A 23,719-nucleotide genomic window follows, 5' to 3' on the forward strand; every position below is an offset into this window, starting at 1 on the left:
AAAGTCTGAATCTTTATATTTAGCATTACAGTGTTTATTTTGTCACATTCAAATATTTTTTGGAAGCGATCCTTTTGGACAATTTTGAATTTATGCCATTTTATCTATCACATTGTTGATTCTTTAGTTTGTTTGCATAATTTTTTTCTTAGTTTTATATTGATTAGCTTATTATATAAACTAAATCAAGACATGGATATTTTGATATAGGTGAATGTGGAGTTATTTTATAAATTTCCAGGTCACCCTATTCCATGAGCATATCATGGTACATAATTGAAAATGTTGTGGAATTACTAAATTGAGTGAATGAGACAGGAAGAGGGTGAGGCTTTGGAAAATGATATGGCTGTCAAAGAGGCCTCCGCAAATGGGATTTCCATAAAAACATCAGATGTAGTGGCAATGCTTGATGAAGGAAACATTCAGGAGGCAGAGTCTTCGCTTCAAGGGGGGCTATCACTTAACCATGAGGTAAGTTTGTATTTTGTGTTTTCTCTTTTGCTCATGGTTTTGAAGTCTAGTGAGTCATGTTTTATGATTCAAGAGCCGTAGTAGCATGAGAACTCAAATTTATGAAAATATTAACATGACGTAGCTACCCCTTGTGCTGTTTCTACTTCTTCATCAATATGCACACAATGTACACATAGTCAGGCGCACAGATATAGGTATTATTTCAAATGTCTATGTTACCTGGGTACTTGATATGAACTTTGATGCCTCTGATCGTGCACCAATTGGTGGACTTGAAGCAACCACTATTGCTAAAAAAGTCCTTTGATCTCTGTTTACATTTCTGGCTCTGTTGCATATTTAGGCTTGGTATTTCATTTGTTTTCCTGTGAATTGCATTTGGAACAGCAAAACTTCGAGAATTTATTTCTACATATTTTTATTTGCTTGGCATGGTCATTTTTTGTTTGTTTTGTCTCATTATTTTAGATTTTTGTTGTAAAATGATAGTGGTGATACATATAACAGTATCTGGATGTTAAATTTATTTGTAAATTTTCAGCTCTTTGAATATGCAACTTCCAACCCAAGAAAATAACATGCTACCCCTAAGGCCCTAACTCCATCTCAAATATCTGGCTAAGCTTACATTTGTCCAACTCAGATTTGAAAGCAGAAATGGGGTGACATAGATAAGCTCCCAATACAGGGACAAAGGCATCAATAAAGGTTTAAATGAAACAAAAGATGTTTCAAGATCTCTGCAAATTCAATGTATTGATTCCCTACACAGTTTTAACGAATAAATATGCAATGTTAAACTCATCTATGGATTTGGATTAAGCAAAAAACACTCGCAAGGTTATATATTATAATATATATATATATATATATATATATATATATATATATATATATAGAGAGAGAGAGAGAGAGAGAGAGAGAGAGAGAGAGAGATTCCTGATCAAATAAATAGGTAACTTGTTATATCCTTGGAGTTTAGATGAAAAATCTTCTGGTTCTTTCAAAAATAAACTCAACCACTGTTTGGATTGAAGATATCAATGTGCCATTCTTGAAAAAAAACTTTCTTCGTTATCATAAGAAAAGCAGCAGCTTTCCACTCTTTTCCTGGGTGGATTGATAGAGCTTATACCTCAACACAGCAGGCCCTGTGAATGAGCCAGTGAATGAACCGACAATGAGAGGGCCAGTCGATCCAACGAACCCAATAACGAGAAAACCAATAAAAAACCTTTAAAGAAAGGAGAGCCTTTTCCCCGAAGAGTCCTATAATAGAAGGCGTGGGAGGTTGTCCTGCCAAACGGAAGAAAGAATTCTCACCTCGCTCATCCCTAGCTCAAGGTACAACTATGCCTGCAATGACTTCTTCCTCTGATGTTGCCCTGAACCTCTGCTCACAATCGATCAAGCAATAACTTAGTGTATTATCAAATTTTTAGCAGACAAGGATAGTCACAAGATGTAAGTATCCCACAACCGAGCTAATATGTCTCGTTAGCCGTGGAAGCATATTGGGGAGTGATGTCGAGAGTCGAGACAACCAATCTCTTCCCCACGAATGGGAAGGAACCCCCTCAAAAGAAATAGTCGAATGAATTGGGTCCGCTCGTACGATAGTAACCATGGAATGCTCCCATCCCCCATTGCCCATCGGGAACCCATCTCAAGAACTCACATACTCATGATTAAGCTGAAAGAGACTGTTAAAGCACTGACAAAGCTTTGCGTTACTGGGAGAAAATGTTAAAATGTAATCCTTAATCTCATTGTATGTACATATATATATTCGTATGTATATATATATATATATATATATATATATATATATATATATATATATATATATATATATATATATATAGAGCTATGTCACATGGGTGCGGGTGCGACACGGGTGCGGCGCAATTCCAAAAAATTTGGACACGGGGACTCGGCTATATATATATATTAAAAAATATATATTATAAATATATATATTTTAAATATTATAATTATATATATATAACAATAAATTAACACATAAAGATTGTAAATTTTAAAGCAAAAAAAAAGCAATTCTTAACAACACAAACTTACCAAAATATAACACATAAAGAAGCTTGTGAGTGTGATAAACAACAAAACTTATCATAAATCTGCCTCATCGTCTGAATTAGAAGGAAGAACAGGATCGATGTAGTCCATGTTGAGAGTATGTAAATTATGTTCTCCCTCCAAGTCAAAATCTTCTGGATTTACATCCCAATTCTTGGATGGTCCACAACTGCATCAAAAAATCACTATATTAGTATCTAACTTAAAACTTTGAATACAAATATGAAATATTTAAATACAAACTTTGAATACAAAGAAAAAAAAGTACCTATACTCTTCTTTGGTGCGGCGAGAAATTAATCGTAGATTTGAGTGAACATATACCAAATCCTCTGCTCTTTTACTAGTGAGTTTGTTTCTTTTAATGTTGTGAATTTGAGCATATGTACTCCAATTTCTTTCACAACAAGATGATGTAGCAGGTTGAGATAACAACTTCATTGCAAGACGTTGCAGATTTGGTGTCTCTGATCCATATGTTGCCCACCAATTAAGGGGATCTTCCTCGTCCCTTGCCACAAGTGCTGCTAAAGAATCAAATCTTCCAGTAGAAAACTTGCCAAACTCACTATTTACAACCTTAAACATGTGAGGATCATTAAAAACTCTTCCCAAATATATCATTCTATTTCTTGATATCTCAGGATCTTCATTTGGAGAAACACGACCAACACCTGCTGTCAACCATTTTTTTGCATAGTATTTTGGATTAAGAGAGTGTGCCATGCAATGCAAAGGTGTATTGCTTTTATCCCATCTTCTCACTAAAACTGAATGTACATGATTGTAAAATTCTGATATCATCAAGTGCAATATCTTTCTTCTCATGTTTAAAAATGATACTTTGAACTTTTTCAATCATATTGTCCCACATTTCATAAATTCTATGAAGCATGGTACATCTCTGTCAACTTCTCTCAGCATTTCCCAAATAGGCTCTGTAAATTCAACAAAATATGTAATTTTATCCCACCAAAAATCATCACAGATGCATTTTTTGATAGCTTGAGCCTTGACATCATCTTCAGTACGGTAAAAATCCCAATCTTGATCAGCCACCATCATCATCAATGCATTCTTGAGTTGCTTAATTCTTTTTATCATAACAATTAGAGAAGCAAAACGAGTTTCAGCAACTTTCAGTAACTTGAGATCAGAATGCCTATTAAATATAGAAAGGGCATGATGATGGTTTACAACAAAATTTCTAATATTTCGAACATCATGCTCTATTTCCTCAATCCATAAGCACATTTCATGTGCATGTGCATCATCTTTTGATGGATTGCATATACTCTTAAGTGCCAAATTTAAACTGTGTGCTGCACAAGGAGTCCAAAAAATATGTGAATATGTATCTTCACTTGCCAAATTCATTCCTGCACGACTGCAAACTGGAGCATTGTCAGTAATGATTTGCACCACACTTTCTTCACCCACTTCTTTTATCACTTCAACAAATAATCTCTTTAAATATTCAGCATCTTTATACTCTCCAGATGCATCAACAGTCTTCAAAAAGATTGACCCATTTAGTGAGTAAGCAATGAAGTTTATCAGTGGTCGCCTTTGTATATCAGTCCACCCATCAGAAACAATCGACACTCCATGTCGTTTCCATGCAAATTTTTGGGTCTCTAGCAAGTCTTCAATTCTATTTTTTCCTCTGCAAGAATGACTGTTCTTAGTTTTTCTGAACTAGGAGGCACATAACCACTCAAATTGCAATTAGCCAAAGATGTAATCATATCTTTCCAGTATGGACTTCTAGCTACATTAAAAGGAATTGAGCTTGAGTAAAAGAATCGACCAATCTTTTTATCAATTTCTGCTCTTGCCATGTTTTTGAATGACGCTTGTATTGTTTTATTGCTTTCCATCTTTGTTTTCTTTAAAAGCTCTTCTTGTGTATCACTAGCAGTAGGAAAAGACAAATTAATCGAATCGCTTTTCATCTCTGCAATTTTCTTCTTTTCAGCTTCCTCTTGTTCTTTTTTTAATTGCTTTAACATGTCTTTGTCAACCCCAGAACATGCCCTAATTCCTTGACCACGAATATGCAAAAGATGTGCTTTCACACGCGTATAAGAACCTGTGAAAACAGTCTTACATAGATTACAATGAAACTGCACATTCCCACCACCACCACTACTAGCTTTTATCCCTTTTGTCACAAGCCTCCAAAGTGGTTGAGAAACATCTAATTCAGGGTTAGAACTTGAACCAAATGTATTGACACTACCGCTAGAACTCGCCATTATATCTGAAAAGTGAAAACTGAAAAGAAAATAATTAAATAAGTAAATAAAATAAAGTTAATAAAACAGGGAATATTGGAGGGGCCGAGCCCCTCTTCTGCGAGCAGAGGGTGCAGGGAGGGGGGCCGAGCCCCTCCTCTGTGAGCAGAGGGTGCAGGGAGGGGCCGAGCCCCTCCCCTGCGAGCAGAGGGTGCAGGGAGGGGGGCCGAGCCCCTCTTCTGCGTGCAAAGGGTGCAGGGAGGTCCTCTGCGAGCAGAGGGTGCAGGGAGGGGCCGAGCCCCTCCCCTGCGAGCAGAGGGTGCAAGGAGGGGCCGAGCCCCTCCCCTGCGAGCAGAGGGTGCAGGGAGGGGGGCCGAGCCCCTCCTCTGCCAGCAGAGGGTGCAGGGAGGGGCCGAGCCCCTCCCCTGCGAGCAGAGGGTGCAGGAAGGGGGCCGAGCCCCTCTTCTGCGTGCAAAGGGTGCAGGGAGGGGGGCCGAGCCCCTCCTCTGCCAGCAGAGGGTGCAGGGAGGGGCCGAGCCCCTCCCCTGCGAGCAGAGGGTGCAGGGAGGGGCCGAGCCCCTCTTCTGCGTGCAAAGGGTGCAGGGAGGGGGGCCGAGCCCCTCTTCTGCGTGCAAAGGGTGCAGGGAGGGAGGCCGAGCCCCTCCTCTGCCAGCAGAGGGTGCAGGGAGGGGCCGAGCCCCTCCCCTGCGAGCAGAGGGTGCAGGAAGGGGGGCCGAGCCCCTCTTCTGCGTGCAAAGGGTGCAGGGAGGGGGGCCAAGCCCCTCCTCTGCCAGCAGAGGGTGCAGGGAGGGGCCGAGCCCCTCCCCTGCGAGCAGAGGGTGCAGGGAGGGGACGAGCCCCTCCCCTGCGAGCAGAGGGTGCAGGGAGGGGGGCCGAGCCCCTCCCCTGCGAGCAGAGGGTGCAGGGAGGGGGCCGAGCCCCTCCTCTGCGAGCAGAGGGTGCAGGGAGGGAGGCTACGAGCAGGGTCGACATACCTGACGGAGGGGGAGACGATGGCTGCCTGTCGCCGGAGTTCGGATCGCCGGCGTGGTTGCAGGAGAAAGCTGCAGGGGCTGAGGGGGAGAGGCAAAATCGAGAGGGTAAGCCCCTCTCCCTGTCGATAAACCCCTTTTAGGGTTCGGCTGCCAAAAAAAATTTGGATCTGGGTCGGGTTTGGACCCGACCCGACCCGGATCCAAAACAAAATTTAAAACTCGAACTGGACAATTTTGGACTCGGTCAAAGTTGACCGAGTCCAAAATGTGGTCGGACTCGGCCCGGACTCGTTGACCGAGTCCGACTCGGAGTTGACCGAGTCCGGGCCGAGTCCAAAGCCGCACCCGAGTCCGCACCCGAGTCCGTGCGTGTCGACGCGGGTGCGGCAACCCTTTAGCCGAGTCCGTGTGACATAGATATATATATATATATAGAGAGAGAGAGAGAGAGAGAGAGAGAGAGAGAGGGAGAGAGAGAGAGAGACTATGTATATATGTATACATCTCTCTCTCTCTCTCTCTATATATATATATATATATCTATTTTGCTCATAATAACTTGAAAAGGGTATTTCTGTAATTTCCTATTTTATGCATATTTCATTTAGAATATGATTGTATTTTTTCTTTTATTTTTTTCTTTCTTTTCTTTTCTTTTCTTTTTAATTCCTTTTTTGTGGTTTGTGCCACCTAGGGAGGCTCCCCAAAAGAGTCGTTGAGGAGCCCCCAACGGTCACAAATGTGACCGTTGGGGGCTCCCAATGACTCCTTTGGGAGCCCCCTATGTGGCCCTTCTTGTGATGTATAAATAAGGGTTTTCCCCTTGTATTTTCTCAAGTTTGAGAGCTCAAGCTCCTTTTACGTTTTCAATAGAGAAGATATTTTTTTATGTGTGTGCTATTTTATGCCTTTGTGCATAATTATTCAAGTGTTCTTTGGGTGCTCTTGTGTACGTCCCTTGTGAATTATTAGAGCTTGTATGCATATGGTCTTCTTGAAGACATTTTTACATGGTATTAGAGCTTGGTTAAAGATTGAAGATCGTATGATTCTTTATTTTTCGAGTGCCTCGAAAAACGTGTCTTTGGCTTCTTAGAGATTGGAGTGTGTTCTTCTCTTCCTTCAATATTTTAAAAGGGCATTACGACAAGTAAGACTTATAAGTCTTATTGTGGTACGTATTTCTTCTTCCATCTTTCCTCTCTAATGGGTGAAAAAGAGTTTCATTTCTCTCTTGGATTTAAACTCAATGGCTCAAACTATCACGTTTGGGCCAGAAAAATAGAGGCTCACATAAAAGGAAAAGGTCTTTGGGGTTATGTATAAGGCACAATCCCGAAACCGGAACAAAAAATCACCTTGATGGAGGAAGGTGAAATTAAGATCCTTGAAGGGGAGGAAAGAACCAAAGCCTTTGAGGAATATTAGAAGAAGCATGATGAATGAGAAATTAAGAATTTCAAAATATTGTCTTGGATTTTTTCTTCCGTTGAGACAAAAATCAATGCGAATATTATCAAATTCAAAAAGATTTCTCAAGCATGGGAGTATCTTGAGAAAATGTATACCTCAAGAGACTTGTCCCATAAGTATTATCTTCAAAAGAAGGCTCTAACTCTTCTTCAAGGCAACATGACTATTATGAAATATTTCGCCGATCTTTCTTCCATTTGGGATGAGCTTGCTATGCTCAAACCAAAATGGAGTAGTGAGGCGATTGAACTTCGCCACAAACAATTAGAAGAAGATCGATTCTTCAATTTTTTGAATGGGTTAAGGCCCAAATTTGAGCAAATAAGGTCTTCTCCTTTGTCATCTTTTACTCTCCCTTCTCTTGAGGATGTTTTCACCAAATTAAGTGGGGAAGAAACCCGTATGGGTATAAGTAAGCAAGGGTCAAATGTACTTGCAGTTCCATCTAATTCCGAAGAGAACGATGGGGTCAAAGCGGTGTCTAGGCCCGAAAAAAATTTAAGAGCTTATTGTCCCCCTCATTTTAAAAATCAAAATCAAGGAGGAAATGGTGGACAAGGTGGGAAAAAAGATTATAGCAAAATTGTTTGCCATTTTTGCAAAGAACCGGGGCATATCAAACCTATTTGTCCCAAGTGAAAGAAGTTGTTAGCCATGGCCACCACCTCTCAGTCGCAAAAAGAGGACACTTCTTCAAGTGGATCCCTTTCACTAAATCAAATTGTGGAGACACTTCAAACTCTCCTCAAGGAAGCCATCTCGAGAGCCGCTGTATCCACTTTCTCTCATCCAGGTAAAACTTCTTGGCTTTTGGATTCGGGTGCGTCTTTTCATATGTCCCCAAACATGTATTCTCTTTTCGGATATTCAAAAAATCTTTCCCCATCTTTTTTTTCTACTGCGGATGGGACTTCTCTTGAAATTAAAGGTGTTGAGAATTTTGAAACTCAAAACTTTTTCATCCCCAAAATTAGATTTATACCAAAATTAAACTTGAACCTTCTCTCCGTTTCTCAACTCTCGGACCATGAATGTGATATTAAATTTTCCTCTGATAAATGTTTAATACAAGATCGTTGGTTCGAAAAATTGATTGGGGAAGACTCTAGAAAGGGAGACTTATATTATATGGACTTTCTTCAAGTTCCTAAAAATTCTTTTTGTAATGCTGTCCAATATAAGGATATAAATGTTTGGCACAAAAGACTTGGTCATCCCAATATCACGTTATCTTATTTGCATTTTGCTAAAAATCTTTGTAAAGATACCTTCTCTTGTAATGACTGTATTCTTGGAAAAATGAGAAGTATGCCTTTTAAACAAAGATCTATGTTTACTTCTAAACCTTTCGAAATTGTTCATTTGGATGTTTGGGGACTAACACCTATTGTTTTAAAAGGAGGGTTTGCCTATTATGTGATTTTTGTGGATGATTTTTCTAGGTATTCTTGGATATATTTTCTTAGACATAAGCATGAAGTTTTTTCATGCTTTAAATCATATCATGAGATGATTAAAAATCAATTTAATAGCGAATTAAAGATATTTAGAACTGATTCCGAAGGTGAGTATCTTTAAAATGAATTCAAGAAGTATCTTGAAGATACTGATATTGTTTATCAAAGGTTATGCCCTAAAACCCCTCAACAAAATGGGTTGGCCGAAAGAAAACATAGGCATATCATTGAAACCACTTGAACTCTTCTCATAACTCAAAATATTCCAAAAATATTTTTCTTACAACTCATAGAACTTGTTGCATCTTAAGTCTAATGTGACTGCTTAGAGCTCGTAATCCACGAACTGTTTATAACTAGGACTAATGTAGATGCTTGTCTTATAAGTTGCTTACATCTTGTGATTAGTATAACTGTTGTCGTATGATTGCTTACCACGTGCAACTTATAAACTGTTTGTTGTGCAATTGCTTGCACCTTATGAGTTAGGTAGTTACTTGCCGTAAAATCGTGTATACCTTGTGATAGTTGATAGCTCACTTGATTTTATGGTTAATTGCTCACCTTGTAAACCTTTATTTGTTTGCATACTCAATTGTTCATGTTAGAAATGCTTACTCATTTGCACAGTCTATTGCAGATGCTAAATATAACTCATGACTTATTTCAGTTCTATATTGACTCTTTTGCGTATCTACCAATTTTTCGTGAAACTGGCCCATTTCATGTGCAGGTGGTGTACAGGTGATACAACTTGCGATGGCACGATGACGTGATGAGATCAAGATGAGACTCTTTTTCTGATGTTTCGCTCTTGAAGATATTTCTGTAAATTTGCATAAAGGTTTTTCTAGAAATCTCTCTTTTGTATAAGTCTTAAACTGCATTTTCATAATCTCTTTGGTTTCTTAAAATGTACGAAGTTTCAAATCTATTTGTCAAGGAAAGTTTGCGTTGTAATACGCCCAAGGTCCATTGACTTGCTATTTTAAACACCATTTTTCGTTGAATTATTATTTAAAAACTCTGATTAATGATTGATTACAAAGCTTCCAAACTTTTCATAAAAAGTTACAAGTCGTGGATTTTTGGGGCGTTACAGATTTGGACTTAGTCAAACTAAGTTTGACTAAGCCTTTCCATCTCCCAACGACTAGATTTCTAGCCGTTGGGCTCTCCCAATAGCTAGAAATCTAGCCGTTGGGAATGAGCTCTAACTCCCCTTCATAATGTGTATATATAAGGGTTTTCCCCTCCTTGTAATGTACGCTTTTGCAGAATCTTTCCATTGAATAAAATATATATTTTTATATCCCCTTTGTAGGGTTTTTGAGTGTGTTCGTTTAGAACACTTTGTAGTTCTCTTTATGGGTGTTGAAGGTGTATTCCTTAGAGAACATTTTTGTTATCTACTCAAGTTGAAGATTGGTGGACTTTTTGTTCGTTATTAAAGTCTCCTTAAATCTTTACAACAATATACATTTTTCCATTGTAGAGGAAGACACAAACAAAGAAGGATCATGATGACTCTGCTCAAAACCAAGTGATCTCACTGCTAAACTGAACTTCTCAGACCAGGCTCGAGATGCGTGTTTGAGACCGTATAGAGCTTTGTGAAGCCTGCATACTTTGCCTTCTGGATCTGAGTATCCTTGTGGTAGTTTCATATATATTTTCTCTTGTAAATCCTCATTCAGGAATGCATTCTTGACATCTAATTGCCAAAGATCCCACTGTTGTATGGAAGCTACTGTTAGCAGTACGAATTGTGGTCATATGAGCCACAAGAGCAAAAGTTTTCGCAAAATCAATTCCAAAACGCTAATTGTATCCTTTAGCTACCAATCTGGCTTTATATCTCTCCACTGACCCATCTGCCTTTGGCTTTACCTTGCATACCCATTTGTTGTTAATAATATTTTTCTTTGAAGGAGGTTTTACTAGTTTCCATGCTTGCATTCCTCTGTATAGGACTCAGACTCAACATAGAAATGAATTAAGGCTAAGAAAGCATGATGATGTGGTGCAAAAGACTCATAGGACAAAACAAGATGAAAGTACAAAGGGTCTAGAACTTTTACGTACCTAAGAAGACGCGGAAGAAGAAGATGATAACTCTAAGTTTTGTTGTTGTTGTACTGAATCAGCTATCACATGAATGAGATCAAGATTGACCTCTTCACTTGCATTTTTATTTGATCTAAAAATGAAATTTCAATAACATCTTCATGTCTCCTTGAGTAGGTTTGATGAAACTTATTCTCTAGTCAGGACTTGCTCTCCTTGACTCTCCATCCTTTCTCTCCCACCTTCTCTTTCTTCAAAGGGAATAAAAAAGAACAAGTCAGTCTCATTTTCTGTCATTTCTCCATACTAACTAAAATATAGCACACTCTTGCAAAACATGCCTAGATGTCCACACTTTCTTTCCAACCAAATCATAGCACTTGTATTCTTTATGACCATCAGTGAAACCAAGAAAGCAACATTTGATAACTTTAGGAGATAACTTATCTCTATATCTGTCAGCAAGCAAAACAAAACATACACAACCAAACACCTTCAACACATCATAGTTTGAAGCTTCTCCATGCAGTTTTTGAAAGGGGGATATGCCTTTAAGTACTTCAAAAGGCGTACGATTTATTTGATAAATGCTAAGTTGAATTGCATCTATCAAAAACACTTTGGATACTTCTCCACTTTGAAAACCTTAGAAATAGCTTACTACAAGCACCTTAAAACTGGCTTAAATCTCCTCAAAAACCCCAAAACAGTTGACCCAAACAAATTTTCCAACCTTCTATAGCAAAAACAACCTGAATAAAACTGATTTGGGCTCCTAAAAACTAAAAACTGAGCCAGATTCAACAATTTTCTCAAATCTGGACTGAACCTTTCAAAAAACCCCAAAAATCTTAAATCACTAAAAATCCAAAACAAGTTCCAATCCAATGGGGTTTGATTTGTAAAACTTCTAAAATCAAACCCTAGCAAGTGGAGGAGTCAAACTAACCAAAATTGGTCTAAACAGACCAGTCGTTCCTCCCAAGGTGACATCAGTTGCCAGCAAGCCTAAACTGAGTCCTCTTTCTTCTCCTCCTTCCATATTCAGTTCTTCTTCCCTTCACACTCTAGCTCTGATACCATGTTAGAAACAATAAGAAAGAAGAGGGAGAGGAGCTAGGGTTAGAAGAGGTTCAAAAGCGGGGAGAAATAAATGTTCATTCCAAAAGCAATATCGTGTGAGAGAAGGCCTCTCTTACATAAAGGGTCGACCTCCTTAGAGTACATCAAAAAGAAAAAAAACAAAAAGTCTAATATACCCCCTTCTTAATAGGTATTTACATGAAGGTCTAATAAAGTTACTTTACACATATCTATACTATACTATATTACATAGAATTTGAATACTGTGCACACGTCACATGTGGCTGGGTGTTCATGTCTTTTAGAGAACTCATTTTGTTTAACTATGACTATTCATAACATTGGTTTTTATGATATGTCAGGAAGCTAGAGCTCTCCTTGGTAGGTTAGAGTATCAGAAAGGTAATATTGAAGCTGCTCTTCGAGTCTTTGATGGTATAGATCTTCAGGCTGCTATTACTCGATTTCAAACTCCGGCTGAGAAACCTGCATCAAGGAGGAGTCGCTCTCGCAGTGAATCACTGAGTTCAGCTTCCCAGCATGCAGTTAGCCTGGTGCTTGAAGCTATATATTTGAAGTCCAAGTCTCTCCAAATGCTTGGGAGGTTAACTGGTGTGTATTATTGTTAGCAAGTTTTGTTTGACATCTTAGATATCTTGTACTACTATTTTTTCTTGCTCGTGCAAATGAAATTTCCCTTTTACTCTCTGATCATGTGGACATTCAAGTAAAAAACACTTTTTTATCAACTTTTCTTGGCCCATAGCCACTCAATATTGCCTATCATCAGTTTGAATGACCTGTAAGGATGTGGCTGAATTCTGATGTATGCATGTATTTTTTTTGTACCTTTTCACAATGCATGAGCACAAATATCACTAATATTTTGAAAATATAGCAATATTAATGTCTTTTCACAACAGTTGATGAAAACATGTCACTATTTTCAAAATATCTCCTTAAAACAAATATCACGATAATAGTGTGATATTTTCTAAAAAATTTCTTATATATATAAATATTGTAACTATATAATTTTTATTCTCTGGTTCTTTTATATTTTGAAAACTTCTCTAACAGTCTTTATATTTTTCATAAGAGGAATACCACTGAAACCTATTATTTCTTTTTTTTATCATTGTTTATATTTTCTATTTTTTTTAAAACAGAGTTTTTCCCGATATTTTCTCTAGGAAAACCAGTTTTTCTAAAATCTCTTTGAGAAAAACCCTCCTAAGAACAATACTGGTGGTTATAAATACCATCCTTAATCAAATTAAGCACTTGGCACTTGGTAGCTGGTACCATCAGTTGGCATGCAATATTCTGTGAAGCATGTGCAACTCTTCCTGGTGTAGTATATATAAATATGTCATCACTTGTTTTCTGCTTGTTGTATTATGCTGCATTCACAAGTGAGAACTATATCATGTAAACTCATTGGAACCCATATGGTGTCAAGGGTGCAGAGTTAAACATTCAGTCACTTAAGAGTAGACAAAATTCTTGATTGAACATCAAAGTTCATGTTGACAGATTATATAGATGCTTAATGCTTGGAAATTAAGATGAAACAATGCCACCCAAGGTCACTATAGCATGTGGGTGCAAGGTTGTAAAAAGCGTATTGGTGCCCGTATAAATTGGACCCACAATCGGATATGTAACGACCCAAATCCAGACCCTTTAAAAATGCAGATGTTTTTTTTCTAAGAGTTGCGGAATCCTTCCTAGAGATCTGGGGTCCTCACAGTTCCACTTTCCATTAGATAGCCCAACCACCACAAACGAAGTTGCAATCATCATCCATATCAACCAACTAAAACTCTTTTATTAATGAGTAAGAAAATTTCAAAGACACGGTTTTATTCAACTGAAAATAAAGCGACAACTGGAAAGAAGCAAGAAGAACTAAGACAAAAGAAAGAGCCACTATGTCCTCTGCTGAAGCTGACAAGCCCAAGTATGACTCTCATCCATCCCTAGTAGTCAGTCCAGCCTCACTATTCACCATGTCTTGTGAAAAACCAACAAAGTAGGGTGTCAGAACCGAAATTCTGAGCACAACTACTTCTAAAGAAACCAGGTGAGAGAAAGAACATGGATAAGATTTCATGCAGTGATTTGAGTGAGTGCAGATATAAAATTTGCAACATTCAAATATCCATAACTACCAACAATTGCACATACTCACCAGTCAAGAACAGTAAAGCGGTGTCATATATAAAGAACTAAATAATCAAACCTTGCAGCATGACTTCACAAAGTAAATCATATGCTATTACCAAATCATGTCATGATATCAAGAATGATTCAAACATGCATGATCTAATGCATAATAAAAAAATGCATGATTTTGTGCAATGCATGATTCATTTTTGTTATCTTTCATTTATGTTCCATCTTTCCATATGCATGCCCTATTAGATGCACACATCCTTAAGTTCCTCTTTTTAATTACAGTTGCCCGCGGATACACCAAACGGGTACAAACCCCGAGGTCAAGTAGGTTCCCAGGGTAGCTTAACACACAATTTGTATTTTATTACTGGGTTCCAACTTAGCCCTCGACCGATATCAGGAAACAACACCATCCATCGGAACATTAGACCTCCACATCTAATGTCGGAGACACAAGAGACACCCCACGCCCACATGTGCCACTTCCTTGGTACCATAACAACAACTGTGTCAAACACACCACTCCCGGGTAAAGTGGCAGACTCTCCCTAAAACCGTGGCCAGGAGAAAGAACCTCAATATCGGGTTCAGGGGACCAAATTACAACACACGGAGTTTTTGTATCCTCACAGTCTCCCCCAGACCGGATATCCAAGATTCTCATACTCCAGATGAGATATCCCAGAATGTATATTACACTGTTCTTATTCATTATATTTTTAATTAAGTCCATTTCTTTAAGTTTCCAACACATATGCAAAAGTAAAGTGAAAACCCTGCATCCTCCCTCGCAGGGACCCATTCGGGACTCCAGCCCGTATAAACCACTAGAACAGTGTAGTAATGTGCCAAACCATCTTATGTGGTTTAAGTGATGCATTTAAAAACATAAATAAAAGAAAACCAAACCCACGACTCTCCAGGCCGATGATGGTCCAATTAGGCCATCGGTGCATCACATAATAAAACCAAATTAGTGTTTCATTCAAACACTAGGCCAAAGTGCCAAAAGCATGTGCACTTATGCAATTATACACCCAAACATATGCATGTCATAACTCATTCATATGCATTTTCAATATGTGTGTGTTACCTACATCACATATGGGTATTAACCAAATCCATGGTTTCTTTAAGTGTGTGAGTGTATATGTACCATTTCACACAATAATCAAGCGTACATGTGCAAAAAGAATTACTAATAACTGAATCATGCCCACAGTCATGAGTACCATAATCATAACAATAACACTCACATAACCTTCTGAGAAATAACATTCCGACCTGTCCTTGACACATAGATAGGTGTGTGTAGGTTTCAAGGTTTTCCTTTATTAATATCAGAATTTAAATCATACACAGTATTTATAAAAAATTTAGAACATATTTCCATTAAATCTGATTCATAACAGTCAAGTGAGATCATACTCCTCCATGGCAAACAATATACCAGCCTTTAAATTACTCATAGAATTCTGAACAAGAATATAATGTTCAGCTAGAGACAACAAAACAAGATACGTTACATACAAAATTTCAGTTTTAGATAGCCATCCTCCCTAAACAGTGTAACATGAGCACTATTATACATAACTGAAATTTTCAGGTTATGTTGCAATGATCCCACGCTACATCTTACAAACTTTGAGCTTAACTACACTAAAGCACCATCTTATGTCAATAGACAGCCTACAACATCACATTAGGTAATGCATGCAAGATTCTATCGGACTTTAACCGTTCATGAACCTAGCAGCAGTGTATTACACTATTCATGTTTTAATGGGTTAGGGTTTTGTATATTCATTTATGAAAATAGGAAGTCTGATTAACATCATTCGGCTAACTTATGGAAACATATGGAAATCAGCCATGCTAATAGAAATCAGGACATTCTTCAAAAATATACATGCTTTAATGATATAAGACTGTGTAAGACCATACATGATCACATGAACTCGGATTAACTCAATTCTAATAGTTAAGAAAATGAATAGAACTCAAGTCTGATAACAGGTAACTAAGACATATGTATTCAGATTGAATATCAATTAATAATCACACAGGAATATATTTGATATAACTGATACATTAGCATAGTCTTTTTATTATAATACAAATTCTGGTTTAATGACAGAACCTAGAGTTTCGTAGGGATCAAATTTAATCACAGCTCAAAGAACAAAAATCATAGGTAATTGAACTAGATGACAAACTGCACGAAATCATCAAACCATAACATAGCAAACAGTTCTACACCTCTTAAAACACCTGAAATTTTTAATCCCATAGCATAAAAAGCTTTGTCTAAAAGAAACTTCATAACGACCTATATTGTGCGATGCACGTAATACACATCATGTAACCTGACTAAGCCAAGTTATACATGGCTCTCCCTATGCATATTCAAGATAAAGAAACCCCACATTAGGAACCCTTAAGGAAAGATTTCAGACCTAAAATCGTTCAATAGGTTTACTAGATGAGGTCTACAACGAAAACCCCCAAATTCCCCATTCATTGTTAGCAAACCCCTTTTTCCTAAATCGGAACCCCCCCTTTTTTTTCGATTTAGGGCCTCACCGAAACCCCATCACTGCTTGAATACAGCAAAAGAGAAAGAAACTGAAATCCCTACCGAAAACCCCAAATTTCTCACAATTTTCCGGGCGTTACGAACCCCTCCTCTCAAATCACTACCCAAAATCGAACTCAGGTTCGATTCCTCACCCAAATCCAAGAAGAGCCGTACCTTTTGAAGAATTTTCCAGCGACCTCTTCGACGATCGGAGGCTGAAATCACGTGGGTAAGACCGCGGCTGACGTTCCTTGCTGTTGCCATGACAGGAAGTCCTCGCCGTGGCCTGTGGTGACTGTTGGTTGCCAAAACTCGCCGGCGACAAGATCCTCCCTCCGGCTTGCGCACACTGACAGGGAGAGAGACGGGGGAAAAGAGAGAGCCCGAGAGAGAAGAGGCTGAGTGAAGAGGGCGAGACCCCCTCTCCACTCCCCCCTTTATTGGCCCCAAGCCCTCTCCCTTGCCAAGGGGTGCGGGGTCGGTTACGCTCTGCGTAACCCCCCCCCCCCCCCCCCCCCCCCCCTTGCCCCCCCTTTCTGTTTTTGTTAAGGCTTTATCGGGCAACCCCTTTCCTTTAAAAGTTGTTTACACAGGGGCGTGGCTCGGGTCCGGACCCGAGACCCATAACCCGAGTCCAAACAATATGGATCCACAAGTTGGATCCATTTGGATCCAACTTGTGGATCCTCAGATAATTTTTTTTAAAAATTAAAATTTCATTTATTTATTGTTATTATTATTATTAAATCGTGATTTATATCATTTATACCTAGTTACCCCTTTATGGGTCCTAGATCCGAAATGTGGATCTAGGCCCAATTTGCAAAATTTGAAATATTTTATAATATAAACAAAAATTTTGGTAGCAAAAATTTTCGGGTTTTACAGGATATGTATCTTATAATAAAAAATCACATTTTTTAATAAAAATAAAAATAAAAAGGATTTTTTTAAAAAAATTCACAACACAAGAAACAATAATATTAGCTACAAAATAAAGCCATAATATCACATATCAAACAATTACGAACTACATAAGAGATCGAATATCCAATATTGGAGATAATATGCTATGAATCACATGCATCTCTCATAAGAAAAATGTAAATTATAAAACAATATGCACTTCTATCACATATTAAACAATGAAACCTGTCATAGGGACACTCCATTTTGGATGTGTGCCCCTTGGTGACATGAGTGGACACACTCGGACACACTAACATGAACACACATGGCATTATTTTAATATTTTTTAAAACAATATTTTATTACTTTTTAATTTTATTTCAATGAAAAATCCATTTTTTAATGTTAAAATATTTTGTGTCCTCGTGTCCCATTTTTGAACTTTCGAGTCGAATCTGAATCCCGCATCCTCGAGTCCACGAATCATTGTAACATAGAGTGAAACTAAGTTAACAAGTCACATTATTCATAAAAGCGCATGTTTATGTAGACAAAAACAAAATCACAAAGTACTTTTCAGTACTTAAAGTTTTGCATAACCAAGCTATTTCAAAATTTGAACAAAAAAAACTAGATGATATCAATCATCATCATCATTTTCTTCTTCTCCATCTTCATTTTTTTTACTTCAATCCACATCTTTTAGTGAAAAATGGATAAAAAAATTCCTCCGGTGTGAAAAATGCAAAATCCCTCTCCCTTGTTCAAAAATTGGCCCCAAAAAGCTCTAAACCCTCCTAGGACACTTGGGTTCCTCTCCACTATCTTCTAAACAAATGAGAGAACTGGCTCTAATGGGGTTTTTTAAAATTGGACATAAACAATATTAAGTTCAGCACCTTTTTAAATCCACCAAACATGTATCATGCGATATGCACCATATCATAGTGTATCGTACAATATGCTTCCTTATTGCATGATACATATGATACATACCATATCAAGATATGAGTTTGTATCATATTGATTTTTCAAATAGTTATGATGTGTATCGTACGGTATGATACAGCACTAATAATTTTTGCTTATGAAAAGATAATCTATGTTATATATATTTATGGTCTAACATACATCAACACCGTAGTAACTAATAGTTTGTTTTCTTCTCTAAGAAACTATATTTCTTCCACATGCACAATCAAGTATATTGTATACCATTCTTTATAGAACCAGCCCTGTCTGCATCAATTTATTCATCATAGCAATGGCCATGATCAGCATTAAGTATTTCTTTTTAGTTTTTTTCAAATACCTTAAAATAAAATTCATAGCCACTATATTTAACAAAAGAGAAAGATGCATGTGATTTATTACCACATTATATTGCAAGCTGTGTTTGGTCTAGTGATAGCTTGTTAAATAAATATTTTCTTTCTTTTATCTTTTTTCTCTTTTCATAATCAATTTGTGAATAGCACATACGTTTTGTACTGCCAGTCTATCTAGCCCTGCTTTCTTATTTGACCTGGTTTGGCATATGAGTTTACCAACTAGCCTTTGTTATATCCTAGCTAACAACATCCATGAATTCTTTATTTTTCTTAGCCCCTAATCTATCTTTGGCTCAATTTGATTATCTACTGCTTTGTGTTCCATGTCTCTTTAAACAGATTAAAACTTATCCTTTTGGAGACAACAATTTCTTTTTTGAACCTTGCACCTCTTTACCTAGAAAGTAGCATTATGTTGCTAGGTCTTTTATGTCAAACATTTGACTTTAGATATATTTTGATTTTAGATACATTTTGATTTTTTACAAAGCGTTCTGTTACCATGATATCATTTACCATCTCCCTCTCTCATACATAAAGATTAATAACACTTCTCGTATCCAAATTTCACTATGACCTTGTGAACCTATCAAACCATGTTAATGAAGATATATTAATCCCATAAATAGCTTTCTTCAGTCTTTGCACTTTTATCTTATTTTAAATATCTTTATGCAGAAACAAGGACGTCATTCAAACTGAAAAAACAACAAAGACCTTTGTCACTTTGTTCTATAGAAGCAAAGAATACATGCATTAAATTAAGCTTTGCCAAAAACAAAAAAGTGTCTTAATTTCATTTGCATAAGTTTGGGTGTACCCTTTAGCTAAAAGTCTAGCTGTAAATGTTTATTGGCCCATCTAATTTAAATTTCAAAATGCACACCCATTTACAGCTAATCACATTCTTAGAGAGACAAATTCTCAAAGTCCCAATTTTCTATTTCATTCATCATTGCTTCCTTTCAGTTGCGATTGGCCATTGCTTTATCCAATTTTCAGGAATATGAATGAAATCATAATCGATGATGAATGCATTGTATGCTTTATTTGAGTGGACTTCCTAATAAAATTGTGAAGAAAGAACATGGTATAAGTAGTGATGTAAATGGGTCGGATTCAGTTCGGATGTAGGCTATACCACATTTGACTGATTGGATTCAGATCACTTCAACCGAATCCAAATCCGAATATTCGGGATACGACCGAAATCCATCAGATTTGGTCAAATCTGAGTAGAACTTAAGTCCCTGAAGCCTTAATGCTTAACATGTTAACTACAATGAATGTTGGACATTTAGGGCTCGTTGTTCATTCCCATGTAAAGGAAAGGCTTTACATGGGAATGGGCATGGATTTCTAAAAAAACCTGCCAGCTCAGTCTTACCTTGTGAAAGCTTTCATAGTGGGGGGGGGGGGGGGGGGTATGAAAGGATTTACACATAAAAAGTGGTAGATGGTGGGAAAAACAGGGGCCCACTTGTGCCATCATGGCACTTTCCCACCATGATGATTTGATGTTTGTTTCATTCATGGTGGGAAAGTATTACATAAGGATTGCCAGCTCATCACTTTCCTATGTAAGTTGCATGAAACAAAGGAGGCTTTAAAAATTACCCATATGACATATTACATGTATTGCAAGCAACATTTATTACAAGTTATTATTGTCCAAAAAACATTTATTGTAGGTTTTCAGCCATTGAACATTTGGCCCATGCTTTTCAAAAAATGGGTGCTCATGAGTCAAAGGGTTTCCAATTTGAAACGAAGTTTATTTTGCCTGCATAAGAGAATCCATTCAGATCTATGGGCAAAACTGAATATGAATCTAAAAGCTGATTGGATTCTATCATTTAATACCCAACCTGGCTAAATAGACTTAGCTCATTCGGATGTCCAACCCAAACCTGTAAGTGATAAATGGTGTATATTTTTACCTTTTCTTTTTGTATGAAGGCAAGTCAAAGTTATTTAAGTTAACTCTTGAATTGAAAGTGACTTTTAAGGTGTTCTCAGGTAAGTGGATTTGATTTACAAAGGATTTAGTTGTGAAGGCTGGAATCGCTGTGGTAAACTCATTTTTTCCCTCCTATAACATGCCTTTAACAATAATTGGCAATCTTAAATCACAGTCTCAAATCAGCCCACGTGAAAGAAGGTAGGATAAATGGAAAGTTTGGCAGTTTCAAGGTTAGCATGTGTTGTTCAGGAAGCAATTGATATCATTCCAATGGGGTGTCGGGTTTTTCTTTAAGTTTGTATTTATGTTAAGTGGAAAGAACTCAACTAGAAATTCATTTTAATAGCTTTATTTACTTTAAGATTAATAAGCATAACAGAACTCCATATAAATGTGTATGGAAAGATTAGTTAGTTTATGCCATGTACATTTTTATCACAAACTAGATAATGCTTGATTTGACAAATTAGGTCCTGCTATTGAAATGTTGTCTCCTATCCTTTACATGGAAATTGTGAACCTTTTCCTAATTGACAATTATGCTACTTTCAAGGTAGGTTTAAGCGTAATGTATTTCATTTTTCTCTATTGTCAGGATTAGCATTCATTATTTGATAAGTAATTGATGTCATTAACAAATGTTCTCAAGTTTCCTTCAAATTCGTGTTTAAGTGAAAAAAAACTAGAAATTTATTTTAATAGCTTTCTTTAAGGCTCATAAATTGTGTAGATAGGTTTGGGTGATTTACGTAAGCTGTGGAAGCATTGACAGAAGTCCATATGAAAGTCTATGGAGAGTTTGGTTAATTTATGTTGCATGCTTCATTTTATCATAAAATGTGAAATATTTGAAATGATAAAATAGGTCCTGTTATTGGAATATGGTGTCTCCTTATCCTTTACATGGAAGTTGTGAACTTTTTTAATTGAAAATCACATACTTTCATGTTAAGATTGTTTAAGCTTGTTGTATTTCATTTCATTATATTATTTATGTTAAGATTTCCTTTGCTCTTTTTGTTATTTTCCATGACTGATGTTTGATATGGATGTCTCAGAAGCTGCTAATGAATGTAATAGCATCCTTGATGCTGTTGAAAAAATGTTTCCTCAAGGTATACCAGAGGTTTTGGTGGATAATAAGTTGCAAGAGGTAGTAAGCAAGGCTGTTGTGCTTCTTCCAGAACTATGGAAGCAAGCAGGGTCCTATCAAGAAGCAATGGCTGCCTACAGACGCACTCTACTTAGTCATTGGAATCTAGATGATGAATGTTGTGCTCAGATTCAGAAGGAGTTTGCTGCCTTTCTTTTGTTTGGTGGTGTTGAAGCTGGCGCGCCTAGTTTAGGTGCTCAGATTGATGGTTCATATGTTCCTAAAAATAATCTAGAAGAGGCAATTCTTCTCTTGATGATTGTCCTACATAAATCTTGTCTTGGCAAGATCAAGTGGGATCCTGATGTGATGGAGCATGTCACAGTTGCACTATCTCTCTGTGGTTTGACATCTATAATAGCAACACAATATGAAGAGATTACACCTGGGATATTTACTCGTTGTGAACAATGGATTAATCTAGCTCTTTGCTACATTGGAGCAGGACAGAATAGTGTTGCCTTAAGCTTGTTAAGAAAATTGCTTAGCAAGCATGAAAACCCATCTGATCTTTTGGCATTAATGTTAGCAAGCAAAATCTGTGGTGAGGATTGTCTTCTTGCTTCTGAGGGGGTATCATATGCACAACATGCTATTGCAATTTCAGAAGGCAGGCTGGAACACCTAAAGGGCATTGGTCTTCATTTACTAGGCATTTGTCTAGGAAAGCAAGCAAAAGTTGCCTCCTCAGACTTTCAAAGAACTCAGCTGCAGACTGAAGCTCTGAAAGCATTGGATGAAGCAATCTCCTTTGAAAGCAACAATCCAGATATACTATTTGATCTGGGTCTTCAATATGCAGAACATCGTAATACAAATGCTGCCTTACACTGTGCGAGAGGATTCATTGATGCCACAGGCGGCTCAGTCATAAAAGGATGGAGATTTCTTGCCCTTGTTTTATCTGCTCAACAACGATTTTCAGAGGCTGAAGTGGTTGTTGATGCTGCCTTAGACGAGACTGGAAATTGGGACCAAGGTCCACTGCTTAGACTGAAAGCAAAGCTGAAAATTGCCAAGTCTTTTTCCATGGATGCTGTTGAGACATATCGTCTCTTGCTTGCTCTTGTTCAAGCCCAAAGAAAGACTTCTGGACCTGTAAAAAATATCAGTCAGGTTTGCATGACAGACCTTTCATTTATATGGTAAATCTAGAAATGATGTTGATATGAAATGTTATGTTCATTTAATTTTTTGGGGACAATGATTGAATTCTTTGAATATCATATGTTACATAGACCATCCTGAAAGGACTCCTGATTATGTCAACATGATTATGTTATGGCACTGAATTACATGTACAGAATTGCACCTTATAATTCTGAAGACCTGTAGTGTTAATAGTTGGTAAAAAATTGCTAATATTTTTATTTCTGCAACTTGATTGCATTCACTAATCAGCACTTGGAATGGATATGTTTGCATAGAAGAGAATATGGATTATTAGCAAGCTATGGTTATTGCCAAATTGACTAACAATCCATCTTTCAATGAGAAAACACTCTTCTCTTTTTCATCTTTTTCACTTTATTAGCTCACTTATGCATGTTATAAATGATTATTTTTATTCATATTTTGATTGCATTTATCATTGTGAGCTTCTTATGTTCTGGGATAAAAATCGTTTGAGGTTCGATTTTATACCAATGTCTTTGAGTCTGGGCTTGACCCAGGTTCCATCGACAGGGTCGTAACGAGCCACTCGAAGCGAGATAAAG

At 37.4% G+C, this 23,719-nt stretch overlaps 1 protein-coding gene across 1 annotated transcript in view; it reads left to right on the top strand.

Annotated features, from left to right (window-relative positions):
- Positions 1–309: 309 nt before the first annotated feature.
- The window catches only part of LOC149839542 (protein NPG1-like), a 38,284-nt gene continuing 14,874 nt past the window's right edge, over positions 310–23,719 (top strand). The window contains exons 1-4 of the mRNA XM_090004888.1: positions 310–474; positions 12,249–12,498; positions 20,845–20,904; positions 21,907–23,117. Of these exons, the coding sequence (XP_089861014.1) occupies positions 310–474; positions 12,249–12,498; positions 20,845–20,904; positions 21,907–23,117 (1,686 nt within the window). The remainder of the gene's footprint in view (positions 475–12,248; positions 12,499–20,844; positions 20,905–21,906; positions 23,118–23,719) is intronic.

This window comes from Nuphar pumila, chromosome 4, assembly GCF_984573655.1.
Source record: "Nuphar pumila chromosome 4, dmNupPumi1.hap1.1, whole genome shotgun sequence".
Taxonomy (NCBI): domain Eukaryota; kingdom Viridiplantae; phylum Streptophyta; class Magnoliopsida; order Nymphaeales; family Nymphaeaceae; genus Nuphar; species Nuphar pumila.